This window comes from Tiliqua scincoides, chromosome 7 (assembly GCF_035046505.1).
Source record: "Tiliqua scincoides isolate rTilSci1 chromosome 7, rTilSci1.hap2, whole genome shotgun sequence".
In the NCBI taxonomy this organism is placed as follows: domain Eukaryota; kingdom Metazoa; phylum Chordata; class Lepidosauria; order Squamata; family Scincidae; genus Tiliqua; species Tiliqua scincoides.
Genome location: NC_089827.1, coordinates 144,802 through 164,612, shown reverse-complemented (window position 1 = coordinate 164,612; position 19,811 = coordinate 144,802). Strand labels below are relative to the sequence as shown.

The 19,811-nt window shown below is 53.2% G+C and overlaps 2 protein-coding genes across 4 annotated transcripts in view; both read left to right on the top strand.

Moving 5' to 3' along the window:
- Window positions 1-3,857: 3,857 nt before the first annotated feature.
- On the top strand, window positions 3,858-19,489 carry LOC136657027 (collagen, type I, alpha 1a-like). Its single transcript, XM_066633600.1, has 5 exons — window positions 3,858-3,868; window positions 7,117-8,234; window positions 8,485-9,057; window positions 17,677-17,910; window positions 17,985-19,489. Exons 1-5 carry the CDS (start codon window positions 3,858-3,860, stop codon window positions 19,487-19,489), a joined length of 3,441 nt encoding a protein of 1,146 aa, XP_066489697.1.
- The window catches only part of DMTF1 (cyclin D binding myb like transcription factor 1), a 30,989-nt gene continuing 28,984 nt past the window's right edge, over window positions 17,807-19,811 (top strand). For 2 of the 3 annotated variants that reach the window (XM_066633293.1, XM_066633291.1), the window contains exon 1: window positions 18,481-18,551. The gene's annotated coding sequence lies outside the window, so the exon portion shown is untranslated. Of the gene's footprint in view, window positions 17,921-18,480; window positions 18,552-19,811 lie in introns of those variants that run through there. The other variant, XM_066633292.1, reaches the window with a different exon arrangement.

The following is a 19,811-nucleotide window of genomic DNA, read 5'->3' as shown; positions in this document are numbered from 1 at the left end:
CAAATGCAGTCACATACCATGGTAGCATCAGGTCTAATATACTAAAAATAAAATATTGAAATGTATGGGGACCCACCTGAAATTGGATCGCGACCCACCTAGTGGGTCCTGACCCACAGTTTGAGAAACACTGCTCTAATGAATTAAAAAACAAACCTGACTCTCTCTGGTCAGCTCCAGATATTTGTAGATTGGAGGAAGAGTTATTAAGAATAGTAAATAACTTTGTGAACTCTAAGTTGCTACTGATGCTCAAAGGAGCTTTCCGAAGCTCTAGCTGCACACTCCTCTCTTCCTCCACCTCAAATCCAGGGAGAGAGAAGAAGAGGAGTGGTGGAGGAAGGAGAGAAGGATGGCAGGCAGCAGCAATCCTCCTGGGCCAGCCCTGTTTGCAAGGAACAGTATTCTGTCTTTGTTCTGCTCACATTGCTTGATCATCTGCGCAGGAGCTGATCCACTATAACCACTGCTTGCTGCTCTGAAGTTGCTTTTACTGATTCACCATAGAAACAAGACAAGCTTAAAACAAAGTGAGACCTTCAAATCCCTGACACAGAGAAGTTCACTTAATTCCAGGGGGGGAAAATCGAGCTGCTATAATATTTACAAAGTGTTGGTGATTTTGCCACAAATTGCATTATACTATATAAAGTACAAAATATTCTTACGGGATTATTAAGATTTTTCTTTCTTTCTTTCTTTCTTTCTTTCTTTCTTTCTTTCTTTCTTTCTTCATCTTAGCTTTTTTAAAACTGTTCTTTGAGGCACTGCCATTCCATTAATCAAGGCAAGAGAAAGGAACTGAGATCAAACAAAAGCAACTTTCAGACCTATAAAGACATTAAGTCACCATATGTAGATCCCTGATCAGAAAATGAACAATGTTTATACCCAACATCCGATGTGGAATGGAGACACTCGTGAGGATCAACATTTCTGACCCCCATTGAGCCATTTGCATAATCCAACATTTATCTTGAGCTGAGTGACAGTTCTGTTCCTCACTCTGCAAAATCAGATAACTGCCCTTCCTGCCCTCTGCCTGGGCCAGTGGTCAATTTGCACTTCAGAGAGGAGGGCAAGGCCAGGGGCGACCCTCTCTTTAACTCCAACAGTGGAGCAGAGAATGAGAGGTTGCTTCCCTTGGGGGTTCTCTGGGTAGAACAGAGCAAGTCTCTCACTACAGGCTGCACTAGGAAGACTAAGATGGAGCTCCCGCACTGCATATTTCCTGCATTTCACCAGGCTCAGGGCAGGGGAGGGGGAGTTGCAGTGGTGACTGCAAATCATGGCTGGCTACTAAAGCCAGTCAAACATGGTACAGCTGGATTACAGTGATCATCCTCACAGTCAGACTGAAATGCACCCTTTCCAAAGTAGGCAAAGTGGCTGTTACAACATTAGAACAAAGACTCCCTATCTCCATTCAAGCTGGAAGCGGATCATGTGTGTACTTATTTACTTTCATGCAAATACAAATTAATCACTGCCTAGGCGTGGATGCTTTAAAAAAAAAAAGCCAGATGAAATGGCAAGCCCACACAACCCAGAGCCGGGCCTGTCACACCTGCCATCATATTTACCAGTGCCATTGCAAGAGGCTCCTGGTGAAAAGCCAAGAGACAAGGGGACCACCCCACCTCCTCCAATTTGCATTCAGAAACACTGCTGAGGGCTCAAACTGGAGCTAGGGAGACAGGGCAAACATCTAAACAGAGAGCCTATCAAATAGACATGAAACGGTTTGACACTGTTTGGAACAGAGTCTGGTCAAGCCATTTGACATGTGTCAAACTGTGGGGAAGAAAAGTCCATTCCGAGAGGTCTGCAAAGATCGCTTCCTGTGGGCGGGTATGAATCAGCTTTCTCTGCTAATCCCCTTCCTCTAGCTGCTGGGAATTTCTGCCTAGTCCCTTCTTTTGCCTAAGGAAAGAAAGGGTCTCTTCAAGAAAATCTTGAAAGAAAAGTGAGTTAATCATTCATAACACCAGCTCTAGCCTCACTGTGACCTGAAGCCCCAGTGTGGCCTGCCTTGAGCAGGGAGGAAACGGCTGTGGTTATAGCCAGTAGGCCACTCACTCCCGCTCTGTCTCAGTTAGGCCATGCCAGGAATGAATGCTGCTCACAGGCCCTGTCAGCTGCCCAGAGAGAGTAAATGGGGAGGAGCTGCAGGTGCCAAGAGCACAGTTGTCCCATCCAGAGAGACACAGCAGCAATGCACCACTTGTGTCCCCTGCACTGCCACCCCTCTGTGTGCTTTGTGCCCATGCACAGCGAGCTGCCAGCCAGCAGAGTTATCACTGGGGAGCAGGGTGGGGCAGATCTGCAGGAAGTGGCTGGCTGCCATTGCAGGGAGGCAGAGCTGCTGGCTTGGCAGAGAAGGGTGATGATATCACTGCTGGGGGTGGTGCTTTGGGGGTGGATTCTGCTACCTCAGTAAATGTGCTGTTCAAGGCTACCGCATCTCATCACAAGACCAGCCCTGTCTGCCAGAAGCCTCTGGAGTAGGAGGAGTAGGAAGGGCATCCAACTAACTCATCACAGTTCCCCTGCAACTGCAAATTCAGAGGCAGGCTGCTGCCAAGCCCTGTGGTCGCGCACAACCATTGTGACCATGCTCACTGATAGGCCTTGTCCAAACCCCCCCCCCCAAGGCCAGTCAAGCTGATGGCCATCATCACTACCACAGGTGACAACAGACTCCACTGGCCAATCATGCCCAGGGAGAAGGAAGTTCTCCTTTTATTGGTCCAAAGTCTGTTGCCAATCAGTTTCACTGAAAGACACTTGGCTTCTGTACAGTGGGAGAGTGGGAGTTCACTAGGTCTACCCTCCACCAGGCATATGTCTCAATCAAGCCCCCATCACCTTTCTTCTGAGCTAAAAAATCCCCAAATCTGCAGCTTTTCCTCTAAGAAAGGGGTTCCAGTTCTCTGAGCATTTTGGTTGCCTCCTTTATAGTTTTTCCAGCTCTACGACATCCTTCTTGAAGTGTGGTGATAAGAACTGCACTCTGAATTCCATGGGTGGCTGGCTGCACCATCAATCTGTAGGAGGCATTTTATTCTGGTACTTCAGCAAACTCTGAGGCAGAGCCATAAGTTTGAGGAAAGGGTACAGGTGGCATCCCACACTTTGGGCTGAATCTCAGGACAAGATCCACATTCATCACACCAACAAATTCTCTGTTCACTTGAGGCATCCTGTGAAAACAAGATCTAAGCATTTGAAAAACAACATCCATCATGTCTTGTGAGTTGTTTCTCTCATGTTTTGTGAGTTGTGATTGTTATTGGTGGCTCACTTCCATCAGCACTTGCTGCAGAAGTGATGTCACAACAGGAAGTGACATCATACCCAGGCTTTTAAAAAAGTGAAAATTGGGAGGAACCCACCTTCTCCCCCCAACAGCTCACCACCTACTTGCTCTGCTGCCTCCCCTCAGTCAGTGGCATAGCTAAGGCATCTGCTACCTGGGGTCAAAGAAGATTTGTAGCCCCCCCAGACGAAATCAAATTTAATTAAGTAAATAAATAAAAAGTATGTCCCTTCTTGGTCAGAGACACTGTGCTGGGATGAAGAGGGATGGTTATTCTTCCCTTGCTAAACAGAAGAGAGGCACCACTTGAAAAAGTGCCTTTTTACAGCCCAATCCTATGCATGTCTACTCAGAAGTAAGTCCCATTAGAATCAATGGGGTTGTGTGGATAGGATTGGGCTGTTACGCAGTTAGCAGGGGTAACTGTATTATGATACATGGAAATGAGAGCTGACTCCTATTAACACCTTATTGGTTTCATGCTGTATCATGATGATAACACGTCGATCTCGTAACAATAACGATAACATGTCGTAACATGTCGATAACGTAACAACATGCCATTGCCTCTCAGAACAGTCAGTTCCATAGGTCAGTTTTGAGTTAAGAATATTCATTTTTTTCTTCCTTAAGGCAATTGTGTTTTCATTTTCTGGTTAATTAGCCGTAACTTTTGATAGAAAACAGATATTCCGGTGTTGTTTGTTTCATTGAATTCTGCATTAAATTACCTTTCTAATGATATATAACATGATGGTATTATTCATACATACCAAGATTTCACAAGTTTGGTCACTAGTGTCAAGCTCAGCTTGTCCCCCCTAAAGCTTGATGCCCGGTGCAACTGCTACTCCCTGCACCCCCTTAGCTATGCCACTGGAAGTGTGCCTGTTAAATGTGAACTGAGAATCCCACTTGAATGTGTGCAGTTTGGCTTGTTCCTCCAAACAGAAGGAACTCACTTGCTGGCCTCCCTTTTGCACCACATTCACCCCCACTCCGTTCAGATCTGCACCTCAACTGAACCACAAGATAGAACCCCCAGCATGACCCTCCTGCCTCCTCTCCCACCCCTTGCCTTTTCCTTGCCTTACTTTTTCTGCTGTTATTTTTACATGTGCATTAATTCCAGCTGCTGCAAGAACTCTCCAGCCCCTGCCTCTAATACATTTGTGCTACTCAGTTTTAAAAACTAATGAGCTTACAGGCTCCTGTGACTGTTCTTGGAAAGCAAGTTCCCCATTGTATTCTGCCAGGACTTATACAATTTAGGGTGCAATCCTAACCCCTTATGTCAGTACTTTTGGTTGTATGTTGGTTCTTGAAAGAGAGAACCTCTGATTGTAAAAATCCCCTTGAGGGATTCAGAAACGCCTGCCTATGTAAACCGCCTTGAATAAAGTCAGAGGAGTAATCCGATGACCAGAAAGGTGGTATATAAACACCCAGTTATTAATTATTATTATTATTATTATTACTTTCCAGCACTGGTATATCGGTGCCAATGGGATGTGTGTTGCATCCTGCAGTTGGGTGTCACTCACGGAGGCCTCCTCAAAGTAAGGGAATGTTTGTTCCCTTACCACAGAGCTTACCACAGAGCTTCATGGCCCTTATGTCAGTGCTAGAAAGCACAGTGCTAGAAAGCACTGACATAAGGGGTTAGGATTGCGCCCTCAGGGACCTGGGAACTGGTTGTCTACTGATAAGATTAAGGTGATTGGGGGACCCCCCCCCCCGCCATCTCACTCTCTGGAATTAGTTTTCAGCATCACCGTGCACTGCATGGGCCAGAACCTATTCAGTTCCATGGGCTCCATTTCAAGCTTCACACAGCTATTAGTATTTCAGCAGGTTTGACAACATGGATAAGGCATCACATATCCCTGTCATTAAGTGACGCACACTTGTACACACAACTCCCAGGTAAAACTCCCTCCATACACAACTGCGCCAGGGGTTTTTTTCAGGCTAATGGAGAGAGGAGGCTGGATTGTACACAAGGGGACAGGACACCATTAATTCATTGTGTCTGAACACAACACACCACGTCCTCAATCAACACAATAAATATTTTTTTTCATTTTATTTACATTTCTATACTGCTTTTACTCCAAGGAGCTCAGGCAGATGTACACAGCTGCGCTCCTCCTTTTGTCCTCACAATAACCCTGTGAAGTAGGCGAGGTCAAGAGATGGTGACTGGCCCGAGGTCACCAGGCAGCCCCTATTAACTACACATGTGACATGTCACACCATTGCCACCTCTATATGTCTGTGTGTCTATTCCTGTCCTCTCCAGTATGGGGGAGTGGGTGAGAAAGGGGGTGTTTTCTATGGTCCAGCAGTCTGGGCAACCCAGTCTGAACTACGGGTCCACTGTCAGCAGGAAAGGCCATGTGGTTAATGTGCCGCAGTTCAGGGCTGTTTGCGCCCTCCCTCCATCTGTCTGGGCATTCAGACGTTGCAAGAGCAGATGGCACCTATCAGAAGCAGCACTGGAGCAGAACGAGGCCTGCTCTCAGCAGGGAGCTGCTGCTGGCCTGGGCTGTGCTTAAGAACAGAAAGAGAGGGGTGCCGGGGCGCTGCAAGGGTGGGCCTGCTTAGTACCCACCCACCAACAGTCAGAGGTTGACCCCTGAAGAGACCTGCCAGGCAACATCAGGACCAAACACCTGGGCATTTAGGTGTAAGAGGGTCTTGACCATCACCTCCAGGCTCTCCTATGATCCACCTCCATATTCCAGCAAGCCCCACTCCTGACCCATCAAGTCCCACCCTGGGCTGCCTTGACCAGGCCCCTGTCCAGAGGGGGCTTCTTTAAATCACAAACTGGCAATCCTGTGCTGGATTCTGAAAGGCTGGTCCATAAAGCCAATCAGGTGGCATTCCCAGCTGCTCTGCACTGAACAAACAACCTTGTGTTGGGAATTGCAGGGCTAAGTGCATGTTTGTTGCTATGGGTGGCGATACATCTGAGGCTCTTGTCTCTCTGCTTGCTTAGAAACCCACTTAATCATAATCCACCCGTGTGCGTGGCTTGTCTGCCTCTGTTCAGCTCCACATATTGACAGCCCTGCCTGTCTCTCTGGAGTCTGCTTTCATATGTACCCCTTTCATCTTCAGGGGCAGGAGTCCTGCTGTCAGACCAGACCCAGCCCACCCGCTCCTTCTCCTCCTCCAAGAAAAGGGGAGAAACAGTGGGGGAGGGCTTGTATAAGCACAGCTGAGTGTGCTATACAAAGGCAAGGCAGGACCCCGACCACTCCTACGTTGAAATCTTGATTGGGGTTCTCTGCAGCTCCTGAGAAGGAGCTTCACTTCTACAGCTGACTATACAGCCTGTCCTGCTTGCTACCCAAGATCCTTCTTGATAACTGAACGTGGTGCCAGGGGTTGAACCTGGCTGGGTCCTTCTGCATGAAAAGCATCGCTCTCCTGACCACCGAGCTGCTCCCCCTTCCCCTTCCCCACCAGACTTCAAACCAAAAGGGCAGCAGTATCACCATCCTCTCACTCTCAGATTCCAGTGTCTCTGCTGCAGCAACCAACGTCTGGGTGAGCTGAAAATGTACGGCTGTCCTCTTAGAGATAGGCACACTGGAGAGCTGAGCGGAGCCATGACGGGCACTGCAACCGCAGGCAGGAATTCAGCACCAGCTCAGACAGTCTCCATCCTTCTCCTGCCTTACGGTTGAATCCTATGCCTGCCTACTCAGAGGTAAGTCCCATAAGTCAATGAGGCTTACTCCCAGGTAAGCGGGGATAGGATTGGGCTGTTACTCGTTTGCCGGCAGGGTCTGCAAGAGGAGCCCCAACTCCCTCCCAGCGCTGGAAGCGGCTCTGTCGTTCCGGAGAGGCCCTGGAGAGCTGGCGCCCGACCAACGCCTGGCCACCTGCGCTGCCGGCCCGAAGACCGGGCGCTGGCCCCGGAGCGGCGGGGGTGGAGGAGAGTCCTCCGCGGTGATCAGCTACCGAGAGGCAGCGCCAGCTCCGGCTCTGCTCAACGCCTCCCACGCAGAAAGGCAGGCGGGGGGGGGGGCTCGGGACTTGCCCCGGGGACTGCCTGCCTTGGCTCAGCCGGCTCCGCTCAGCCGCCGGGGTCCTGCAGGGCAGGCCAGCCTCCGGCAAGCACCAGGGCCGCGCCCGCGCCGGCAGGTGCTCCGGGGCAGCGCAGAGCGGGACGGAGACAGGGCGGTCCCGGGACAGGCGCGCGGGCAAAGCCGGGAGGCCCTTCCCGAGGCCCGGACCCGCAGCCGCCCGGCTCCCCGGGAGCGCCCGGGAGCAGCTGCCCGGCGCGGAGACCCCCGCCCCCCAGCAAGCCCGCGGCGCGGCGCTCTCACCTCCCGGCACTGCGGCGGCGGCGCGGGCGGGCCGGGGCGGGTGGCGGCGAGGGCGCGGGCGGCCGGCCTGGGGAAGGGGCCGCCCCAGCAGCAGCAGCAGAGCGCGGCCCAGCCCCACAGCCAGCGCGGCGGGGCGGCGGCGGAGGCTCCGCCGGGCTGGCGCGTCCCCGTCCCCGGCATCGCCCCGCGGCTGCAGGGGCGCCCGGTCAGGTCTCGTCGGCTCCGGCTCCGGCTGCTGCTGCTGGCTGCCGGGGAGGGAACGCCGGGCCGCCGCCGCCGCTCCTCCCCCTGCGCCCCGCCCCGCCCCGCCCCGCCGCGGACCGAGCACGCCGGCGCGGGGGCGGCAGCGCCTCGCCGTTTCCCGGTGGCCTCTCGGAGCCGGGCGCGGCTGCCATCGCGGTGCAGCTGCGCGTTTTCTGCAGCCCGCTTCTCCGTTGCCGGGCAGGAGCCCTCAGCGCTGACCGCGGGTCCCTGCGGGCTCGGCCCCCTCGCTGCCCTCCGGCTGCAAGGACGCGGGAGCCCCGGAGCTGCGGGCTCGGCAGGCTGCAGGAGTCGGTTCCTGCTTGCCGTCAGTCAGGCTCCCAAACACTCCGAACTAATCCCGCGTCTCTGAACCGAAGCGCGTCCGCTTCCCTCCGTCCTCAGGCGGGAACGTTTGGATTTCGATCATTTTTAACCCCGAATAAGCATTAAATCTTTCCGGGAGAAGCTTAAGAAACGGGGCACATTAAAGTCATCACTGGCGGGGGGGGAGGGGAGGGGAGGGGAGGGGGGAGGTGCTGGTCAAGGCAGAAACGACCCGCGTTCTCATTTGTGCTTCAGAATACACGCTGCAGCCGGAACCGAATGTCAGAGCTCCCCGGCAGCGCGGCCTCAGACGCGGAGACCCCGCGGACCCCACCCAGACCCAGCTCTGCCCGGGAGCTTCCCAGTCAGTTTCCTCCAGAATCAACCCCCCACCAGGGGCGTCCTCCGGGGCCACCACGTGGGATGCCTCCCGAAGCCGGTTTCAGCAGCAGCAGCAGCAGCAGCCGCCAGGCGGGCAGGCAGGCTGGGGACCTGTGCCACCCAGAAGCCCGCAGTCCGGCCCGAGGCCCCCACACGACCTCCAGGTTAGTGAGCGGCCGAGCTCCTCTCCGCGTGGTTGCAACATCGTAAAGGGCCCCGGCCCTCACACACCTGCCCCAGTGTTCTTGACTGCCCCGCAGGTCGGGGTCAGCAGCACACCTTACAGACTACGGGCTGCCTGTAGCTCCATTGTACTGGTTACGAGCAAAAGACCAAATGCACAGGCCCCTGACGTGAGGCTGACCACTGATCGCAGCAGTGGGAAGGACGAAGAGCAACGGACTGGCAGGGACGCCTCTGATGTCCACCCTTCCAGTGACGAGATCGGTACTGAGCACCGTGGACAGATCACTTAAGTGGAGTGCCGTGAAGAAGATGAACCTTCCACATCTACGTCACGGGGTCCCACATCAGCCCCCAACACAAGAGCTCCCAGATCCTGTTGCGGCACTGAGGGGGGAGGGGAATTCTGAGCAGATCACTGTCGAAGGAAGGGACGTGTCGTGAGGACTGTGAGCGTGTGCCTGAGGAATACACAGAGGAACACAAGCCGTTGCCTTCTGCCCACCAGGCTCCCTTTCCCCCTCCAGGCACCAAAACTAAAACCTCCCCCATCATCCCAATGGGAGGGAGAAGCTCCTCCACTAACTAAGCAAAGAACAGTGGAAGAGTGCGATGCCCGGCTGCAGAGGGCGCAGCTGAAGCAACTGATGTGCCTGAGGAAGTGGCTCAGACCAGGAGATGCCATCAACATCTGGGGAAAGTTTTCTAGAACTGCAACTTCCCAAGGCCTCTCAGTGCCTTGATGTGCCACAATCAGCCCCCTTGCTGGCTTCAAAGATGAGCCCCCTTGTGAAAGAGTGAGGGCCTCTGCAGGAGCGAGTGCTACTTCTTCCCTCAAGGCACCAAAATGGAAACTTCCTCCATCACCCAATGTCCCATTCCTCCTCTCAGGACTCCCAAACAGCACCTCCAGCTATACCCACCACGAAGAGCTCCCGCAAACAGCCCCCGCTGGTTTCCAAAAAGCCACTTACAAAAATGGCCCCCCCACACTTCTAAGAGACTGACACGATGCTATATTATCCTTGCAAGAAAGTGTTTTTCGCTTTCCTGTTCATTCCAGACACTTGAAATAAAAACGTTGTTTAGTTACAATAATGTGTACTTTGTTTTCCAGTTAAAGGTGAGTTGTCCAGGCTGGTGAAATTAGCATTTGACCTGAACACTTAGCATCCAGTAGAAAGCTTGAGGCTGCAGGTTACATTCCTTTGACAGCCATGCTGAAAATACAGAAAGGCTGAAAAAACCCTGTTCTCCAAGATCCTCTGACCCTCTGAGTGCAAGCGCGGTGCTCGGGGCGCTGCAGTCTCCTGTACGGGCCAGGAGTCCCTGGGGATTCGCACTGCGGCGAGGGTGCTCTCCCTGGGAAGGCCGTCTGCTCTGCGGCTCAGGGGGAGAAGACCTCACCTGTGCTCCATGGCCTCAGAGGCTGCTTCGGGGAAGGGCCTGGAGGGGAAAATGAAGCCCCTCAGAATTGGACAGAAACCAAAAGACCCCCAGAACTGGGAGGGAAAATGAAGCCCCACAGAATTGGGGAAAAACCAAAAGTCCCCAGAACTGGGAAGGAAAATGAAGCCCCTCAAAATTGGAGGGAAAATGAAGCCCCCAGAACTGGGAGGGAAAACGAAGCCCCTCAGAATTGGGAGGGAAAACGAAGCCCCTCAGAATTGGGGAAAAACCAAAAGTCCCCAGAACTGGGAAGGAAAATGAAGCACCTCAGAATTGGAGGGAAAATGAAGCCCCCAGAACTGGGAGGGAAAATGAAGCCCCTCAGAATTGGAGGGAAAACCAAAAGTCCCCAGAACTGGGAGGGAATACGAAGCTCCTCAGAATTGGAGGGAAAACCAAAAGGCCCCAGAACTGGGAGGGAAAGAATTGGAGGGAAAATGAAGCCCCCAGAACTGGGAGGGAAAATGAGCCCCACAGAATAGGAGGGAAAACCAAAAGTCCCCAGAACTGGGAGGGAAAATGAAGCCCCACAGAATTGGGGAAAAACCAAAAGTCCCCAGAACTGGGAGGGATAATGAAGCCCCTCAGAATTGGAGGGAAAACCAACAGACCGCCAGAACTGGGAAGGAAATTGAAGCCCCTCAGAATTGGAGGGAAAACCAAGACCCCAAAACCAGGAGGGAAAATGAAGCCCCTCAGAATTGGAGGGAAAACCAACAGACCGCCAGAACTGGGAGGGAAAATGAAGCCCCTCAGAATTGGAGGGAAAACCAACAGACCGCCAGAACTGGGAGGGAAAATGAAGCCCCTCAGAATTGGAGGGAAAACCAAAAGACCCCCAGAACTGGGAGGGAAAATGAAGCCCCTCAGAATTGGAGGGAAAACCAAAAGACTCCCAGAACTGGGAAGGAAAATGAAGCCCCTCAGAATTGGAGGGAAAACCAAAAGACCCCAAAACCGGGAGGGAAAATGAAGCCCCTCAGAATTGGAGGGAAAACCAAAAGACACCAGAACTGGGAAGGAAAATGAAGCCCCTCAGAATTGGAGGGAAAACCAAAAGACCCCAGAACTGGGAAGGAAAATGAAGCCCCTCAGAATTGGAGGGAAAACCAAAAGACCCCAAAACCGGGAGGGAAAATGAAGCCCCTCAGAATTGGAGGGAAAACCAAAAGACACCAGAACTGGGAAGGAAAATGAAGCCCCTCAGAATTGGAGGGAAAACCAAAAGACCCCAGAACTGGGAAGGAAAATGAAGCCCCTCAGAATTGGAGGGAAAACCAAAAGACCCCAAAACCGGGAGGGAAAATGAAGCCCCTCAGAATTGGAGGGAAAACCAAAAGACTCCCAGAACTGGGAGGGAAAATGAAGCCCCTCAGAATTGGAGGGAAAACCAAAAGACACCAGAACTGGGAAGGAAAATGAAGCCCCTCAGAATTGGAGGGAAAACCAAAAGACCCCAGAACTGGGAAGGAAAATGAAGCCCCTCAAAATTGGAGAGAAAATGAAGCCCCCAGAACTGGGAGGGAAAATGAAGCCCCTCAGAATTGGAGGGAAACAGAGCCTCTTGGAATTGGGGAGAAACCAAAACCCCTCTGAACCTGGAGGGAAAACAGAGTGCCTCTGACCTGGGCAGAAGAATGGAGCCCCTCAGGACTGGGAGGGGAATTGTCAAGAGCCAAAGCCACATTGCTTGTCTGGGCCAGAAGGTTGGAGACTTAAGCCCTACCCCCCAAGTACAGTCTGTCTATTTCATTGCCAACCATCTTCTGGTTCAGGGGTACTCAATACGTCGATCGCGATCTACCGAAGGGGTTTTGCACTGGTCTTGTTGTGATGTCTATATAGAGATCTTCCCTCCCCCACACCTTTCCCCTGTTTTTGCACTGGTATGTATGGAGATCTGCCCCCCCCCCCACTTCCATCTGTTGGTTCTGTGTGCAAGGGGTTTTGCACTGGTCTTGTTGTGATGTCTATACAGAGATCTTCCCTCCCCCACACCTTTCCCCTGCTTTTGCACTGGTCTGTATAGAGATCTGCTCCCCCCCCCCACTTGTATTGGAATCGAGGAAGATCTGGTGAGGAGCTAGATGTGGTGTCAGCAGTGGCCCCTTTAAGGGTAAGGCCTGGGCATCCAGCAGAGTGTGCTGCACAGCTGCAGCCACTTGAAGGCAATAGGGCCCTCAGGGATATAAGTTCACCTGAGGCAGGAAGGGCTCCACTTATTTATGTGAGTCAGCCTTTTCCTACATGAAGATCATTAAGTCCAAGTACCATGACTGATGAACTGATGAACATTTCATGAACAGTTCATGACTGATGAACATTTGGAAGTGTGCTTGAGGCTGGCTGTCAGCAGCTACTGTCCGACTATGCATCCTTGGCTGATTCACTTCAGTGCAAGTCATCAAAGTAAACTCAAGTAATTACAAAAAATGTTTATAGTTAATTATGTTGTGTTGTGCAATATTGGCTCATGCGGTTATGCAAGGTACACCAACATACATTGTACACATAAATGTTATATGTTATGATGGCGCGAACATTGTAAAAAAAACTCTGGTAGATCTCTGGGCCTTGCTGGGTTTCAAAGTAGCTCTTGAGCCAAAAACGTGTGAGCACCCCTGTTCTGGTTCATCTCTTGACAATGAGGGTCAAGCTCCCTCCATAGAAATTCCAGCCTCTCCACAAACAACAGAGGGAGGGAACATCCCATGATTAATTAGTGGATGGCACACCTCAGGATTATCTTGCACTTTGGATTGTTTAACCCCTGGGGGCTGGGGGATAAGAATATGCCCTCAGTTTGGCTGTACTTGTCTTAAGAGGCAACGAAACAGCCACCGGGTAGATGGGAAGGCAGCTCATCTGAGAGAAGGAAAACTCTGATCCCAAACCTCCACTGCCTTGTGGCCATATCCAGTTGTGGAAAAGGCTTCAGGAATCAACCTCGAAGCAAAATCCGGAGCCGGAGTCCAAGGCAGTTCATGGCTGAACACAGTCATGTTCTGGCAACTCCTGCGACGCTGCTGGAACCAACCTTATTGGCTTCTGCCTTTCCTTTGGACCATTTCAGCAACGTGGAGAGGGTGGGATTTGCTGCATGGCTTACAGTCTATCCTCCATATCTACTTTACCCAGGCTTTGTGCACTGGAGAGGACACTCTGTTCCAGAACCACTATTCAGGGCGGACACCATAATCTTCGGAGACTGAAGGATGCCAGCAACTAGGATTGTTTGGATTGTTGTGTTAAGTGCTGATTGAGCCCTGATTCACACTCCATGCTGCAATCTGCTTTGACATGCATGTTGGAGGAAGAGTACCAGGCAAATCTGTCACAAAAACCCTTGACTTCCAACCAGCCGTCTTCCCTCAAATGAGGAGGCTGTTTAGGTTGAAAGGGAAGGTAAAAAGAGTCCAATCTCTCCAGAGTGCATGGAGGCTGCTTAAAACAACAGTAATAGAGGCCCAGTGGAAGTGTATACTGCAAAGGAAGAAGGGCTCCACTAAGTCCAGGAGGGTGCCCTCATGGCTAACCAGCCAAGTTAGAGAGGCTGTAAAGGGCAAGGAAGCTTCCTTCCATAAATGGAAGTCTTGCCCTAATGAGAATAAAAAGGAACATAAACTGTGTGCAAAGAAATGTAAGAAGGTGATACGGGAAGTTAAGCGAGACTATGAGGAATGCACGGCCAGCAACATTAAGGGGAATAATAAAAGCTTCTTCAAATATGTTAGAAGCAGGAAACCCGTCAGAGAAGCGGTTGGCCCTCTGGGTGGTGAGGGAGGGAAAGGGGAGATAAAAGGAGACTTAAGAGATGGCAAAAAAATTAAATGAGTTCTTTGCATCTGTCTTCACGGCAGAAGACCTCCGGCAGATACCACTGCCCGAACGGCCCCTCCTGACCAAGGAATTAAGTCAGATAGAGGTTAAAAGAGAAGATGTTTCAGACATAATCGATAAGTTAAAGATCAATTTATTTATTTCAAAAAGCTTTTAATTGTTGACAGGCTGGCTGGCGTTCTTGCTTTTTTATATGAGAATCCACGGGGTTTGTTTGTTTTTTAGATTTTTAATTATTGTAAATTGTTTTACTGATTGTTTTTAATGTTGTATTTTAAATTGTAAGCCACCTTGTGTGCCCTTTGGGCAAACAGGCGGGGTATAAATTAATAAAATAATAATAATAATAATAAAAATAATAAGTCACCGGGCCCTGATGGCATCCATCCAAGAGTTATTAAGGAATTGAAGAATGAAGTTGCTGATCTCTTGACTAAAATATGCAACTTGTCCCTCAAAACGGCCACAGTGCCAGAAGATTGGAGGATAGCAAATGTCACACCTATCTTTAAAAAGGGAAAGAGGGGGGACCTAGGAAACTTTAGGCCAGTCAGCCTAACATCTATACCGGGTAAGATGGTGGAATGCTTCATCAAAGATAGAATCTCAAAACACATAGACGAACAAGCCTTGCTGAGGGAGAATCAGCATGGCTTCTATAAGGGTAAGTCTTGCCTCACAAACCTTTTAGAATTCTTTGAAAAGGTCAACAGGCATGTGAATGCGGGAGAACCCGTGGACATGATATTTCTGGACTTTCAGAAGGCGTTCGACATGGTCCCTCACTAAAGGTTACTGAAAAAACTTCACAGTCAGGGAATTAGAGGACAGGTCCTCTCCTGGATTGAGACCTGGTTGAAGGCCAGGAAACAGAGAGTGGCTGTCAATGGGCAATTTTCACAGTGGAGAGAGGTGAAAAGCGGAGTACCCCACAGATCTGTCCTGGGACTGGTGCTCTTCAACCATAAATAACCTGGAGACGGGTGAGCAGTGAGGTAGCTAGGTTTGCAGACGAAACCAAGCTTTTCCAAGTAGTGAAGACCAGAAGTGATTGTGAGGAGCTCCAAAAGAATCTCTTCAAACTGGCAGAATGGGCAGCAAAATGGCAGGTGCGTTTCAATGTAAGTAAGTGTAAAGTCATGCACACTGGGGCAAAAAATCAAAACTTTAGATATAGGCTGATGGGTTCTGAGCTATCTGTGACAGATCAGGAGAGAGATCTTGGGGTGGTGGTGCCCCAATGTGCATGACTTTACACTTACTGACATTGAAGCGCATCTGCCATTTTGCTGCCCATTCTGCCAGTCTGGAGAGATCCTTCTGGAGCTCCTCACAATCACTTCTGGTCTTCACCCATCGGAAAAGTTTGGTGTCGTCTGCAAACTTAGCCACTTCACTGCTCAACCCTGTTTCCAGGTCATTTATGAAGAGGTTGAAAAGCACCGGTCCCAGGACAGATCCTTGGGGCACACCGCTTTTCACCTCTCTCCATTGTGAAAATTGCCCATTGACACCCACTCTCTGCTTCCTGGCCTCCAACCAGTTCTCAATCCACGAGAGGACCTGTCCTCTAATTCCCTGACTGTGGAGTTTTTTCAGTAGCCTTTGGTGAGGGACCGTGTCAAACCCCTTCTGAAAGTCCAGATATATAATGTCCACGGGTTCTCCCGCATCCACATGCCTGTTGACCTTTTCAAAGAATTCTATAAGGTTCGTGAGGCAAGACTTACCCTTACAGAAGCCATGCTGACTCTCCCTCAGCAAGGCCTGTTCGTCTATGTGTTTTGAGATCCTATCTTTGATGAGGCATTCCACCATCTTACCCGGTATGGATGTTAGGCTGACTGGCCTATAGTTTCTCGGGTACCCCCCTTTCCCTTTTTAAAGATAGGCGTGACATTTGCTATCCTCCAATCTTCTGGCACTGAGGCCGTTTTGAGGGACAAGTTGCGTACTTTAGTCAAGAGATCTGCAACTTCATTCTTCAATTCCTTAATAACTCTTGGGTGGATGCCATCAGGGCCCGGTGACTTATTGATCTTTAATTTATCAATGAGGTCTGAAACATCTTCTCTTTTAACCTCTATCTGACTTAACTCCTTGGTCAGGTGGGGCCATTCGGGCAGCGGTATCTGCCCGAGGTCTTCTGCCGTGAAGACAGATGCAAAGAACTCATTTAATTTCTCTGCCATCTCTAAGTCTCCTTTTATCTCCCCTTTCCCTCCCTCACCATCCAGAGGGCCAACCGCTTCTCTGGCGGGTTTCCTGCTTCTAACATATTTGAAGAAGCTTTTATTATTCCCCTTAATGTTGCTGGCCATGCGTTCCTCATAGTCTCGCTTGGCCTCCAGTATCACCTTCTTACATTTCTTTTGCCACAGTTTATGTTCCTTTTTATTCTTCTCATTCCTTTTTTATTCTTTTTTATTCTCCTCATCTGGCCTAGATGCCTTTAAAAGGGGATTGGACAAGTTTCTGGAGGAAAAATCCATTACGGGTTACAAGACATGATGTGTATGTGCAACGTCCTGATTTTAGAAATGGGCTATGTCAGATGCCAGGGAGCGTACCAGGATGCAGGTCTCTTGTTGTCTGGTGTGCTCCCTGGGGCATTTGGTGGGCCACTGTGAGATACAGGAAACTGGACTAGATGGGCCTTTGGCCTGATCCAGCGGGGCTGTTCTTATGAGAGGACATGAAATCAGGCAGCATGGTTTGGGTGGTGGATGGCATGGTGGCAGCAGCAGCAGCAGCACAGCTGGAAGACTGCGCATGTCCAGAATGTTCAGACTCCTTCACCTTTATTGGATGTTGGGCTTTGAGGTGGCTGAGGGAATTGGATGTGTTGGGTGATTTCTTGTTGGTGGTGGTCTGGCGGAAAATGCACTGAGCAGAGATACGGTTGTTGGTCAGTTTCTGCAAGTTGGTGAAGCCAAAAGACATCAGTTTCCTCCCCCTGCAAGAACTCAAGGCAGTCAGCAAGCAGTGGGCTGTACACAGCAACAGCCAACTCTGTCTGTATGGCCTGGAAAGCTGGGGGGGGGGGGGTTGGGATGCAGCCTAAGCTCAAAGATGGGTTCTTCTCATCCGGCCTGGAGGACGGGTGAGAACAACAGGTGTGGAAGTCGGCTGAACAGCTGAACTTGATTGCTGGCCTGCTGCCTCTCCTATGAAAAATCAGGCAGCACCACTCAGATACTCTGACTGTGCATTTATTATGTATCAATCTCAGTAAAATTGGGCAGGAAAGCAAATGGAAGGAAAACATCAATACAGTCTCGCTGGAGGGATTTCTACAAGTGGAGGGAAAACAACTCTCAGGTAGTGGCTGCTGCGATGGTCTGAGTGACTTTCTCCAAGATCATCTGGGTTCTCCTCAGTGCCTGTGCACCACACTAACCCCCCCCCCGCTTGTCTTGGGGGGGAGAGAAGCCAGGTGTGGCCTCACCCACAGTGAGAGAGCCAACCTTGTCTGCCTCCCCTTTAAGCGCAGCTGCTGGAGCGCAACGGGGTGGCAGTGCCGGCTGACTGCTGCTGGAACATAAGGGAGTGCGGTGGGATGAACTACTAGTCTTCTCCGGCAGCCTTCTTCAGTGCCCGTGCGCCACACGGACCCCCACGGACAGCAGCGCCAGGAAGCTCAGCTCGAGATCGCTGGAGGCTCCTGTGCGGGAGACCTCAAAGCCGAGAGCTGCGCTGAGCGGAGGGGGAGACCGGAAGCGCTTTCTCAGCTGGGCACCGGCCAGATGGAGCGCAGGCAGAGAAGGAGCCACCTGCAGTGGCAGAAGCGCCCCGGGTCCAGAGGGGGGCTGCCCGCGGCTGCCTCGAGTGACGCCCGGTGGGCAGGAGAGACGTGCAGGAACAGCAGCGTGATCCCCACACCGAACGCTGTCTCGGTGCAGGGACCAGCGGGAAGGAGGGGCCGCGGAGGCCGCCTCTCTGTCTCCCTCGAGACGGGCGCGCCAGTGGCTGCCGGACGGCGCGAGCCGCAGGACGCCCCGCGAGAAGCAGGCGGGAGTGGCCGGTCCGTCGGGCGTCGCCCGGAGAGGAGCCTCGGCAGTCCCGGCGCTGCGCCGACTCCGCCGGCAGCCGGCCCTTCCCGCCCGGACCTGGCTGTGCCGGACACGGGCGGCGAGCCTGGTCCACGGCCGTGTGCAGCCGGAGCGCGCGGCGCCTGCCGGGTCCTGCGCGACTCGCGTCCCAGCGAGGGCCGGGAGGAGGACGCCGCTCCCGCGGGGAGCCCGTGGCCGAGGGGGCGGCGGCGGCGGCGGCGGCGGCGCCCTCCCCGGCGCGGAGCCCGCTCGCGCCCAGGCCCGAGCCGCGCGCCCCCGCCCCGCGGGACTTCCTGACGCCGGCCGGAAGCGCGGGGCGTGGCCGAGGCGCCTTCCTGCGCGCGCCCTCGGCCTCATCCTGGCACTTGCTGGCGCCTCCGTCATCCCGGCCGCGAGTGCCCGGACCCAAAACAGGAAGTGAGTGGCTGAGGGAGCGGTGCGGAGGCCGGGAGGGAGCGAGCGAGCGAGCGAGGGCGGCCGGCCGGCCGGGCCTGCGCGCCGCGGGGAGGGCGGGAGGGCGCTCGGCTGGGCTGGGCTGCGGCGCGGCTCGGCGGGAGCGGCGCTTGGGCCGGGGCGACGCCACGCCTGCCCCCTGCGCGCGAGTGGGCTGCGCCTCTCCGGCCTGCCCTCGCGCCTCCCCCAGGCAGCGCGGGCGGCCTCCCTGCACCAGCCCCGAGGCTCTCTGCCGCGCCCGCAGGACCAGTGCAGCGCGGCGGGCGGGCGGGCGAGCAAGAGGCGCCGTGGGCGCCGGCTCGGAGCAGCCGCGCGCAAGCAGCACCAGGCGGGGAGAGGGGGGCTCCCCCTGGGCGTCCCTGCCGAACACCTGCCCTGCCTCGCCTCACCAGCTGCGTCCTCCAGACGGCCAGGCCGCGGCCCCGAAGCCTGCGGGGCCACCAGCTCCCTGGCTGCGGATGGGCCCTTCCCCGGGAGCCTCAGGGGCAGGGTTCCTGGCGCTTCGCAGTGCGCTAGGCCCCGAGTGGACCCGCCGGCTCCCCCAGAGGCCTTGTTCAGGGAGGAGAGCCCCGGAGCCCCTTGCAGCCTCGCTCCACCCGCTCAGGGGCGCACGGCACTCGGGATGCTGCCCACGGCCGGAAGGGGCACCGAACGCTCTGAGCTGCACTAAGCGCTTTCCTCACCCAGGAGCCGTTAGCTGCAGGGAACAGAAGTGGAAGTGCAGACCTGGACCAGAGTTCGGGACGCAGGAGAGCCTAGCTGTGGGGCCCTTCAGCAGCGGCCGAGAGCCAAAGGGCCGCATTGCCCCCAGGCTTCACCTTTGGCCCCCTGCACTGGCTTCTCTTGTTCCCCCCCAGTCTGGCGGCCAGATGTGGTGCAGCGTCCGTGCTGGTGCATTCTGAGTGACAGGAGGAACAACAAACCCGGAGGAGCATCTTTAGGCCTATTTTCCCACTGATTTGGTACCCACTGGGGCTTCTGGAACAGAACCCCAGTGGATGATGAGGCACAACCCCTGTTCACCACAGTGCTGAGCACTGCAGATGGAGTTTCTCCTTGTGCTGGATGTGGCTGTAACAGCCTCCCGTTTGTGGATGCAAACAGCCTTTAAGAAAGCAAGCTGGAGACACCGGAAGAGCCGCTTCTGGACTCTCCCAGGCTTCCGGGAGGGCGGCTGCTTCACTGAGCAGAGAACTGAACAAGAGCTACAGAAGATATGTCATT

Excerpts from the sequence above, each read along its gene's own strand:
- LOC136657027 (XM_066633600.1), top strand. Across the intron at positions 8,235-8,484 it reads TCGGTTCCTGCTTGCCGTCA|AATACACGCTGCAGCCGGAA; the intron begins GTCAGGCTCCCA and ends TTTGTGCTTCAG. Across the intron at positions 17,911-17,984 it reads GCTGCCCGCGGCTGCCTCGA|GGACCAGCGGGAAGGAGGGG; the intron begins GTGACGCCCGGT and ends GTCTCGGTGCAG.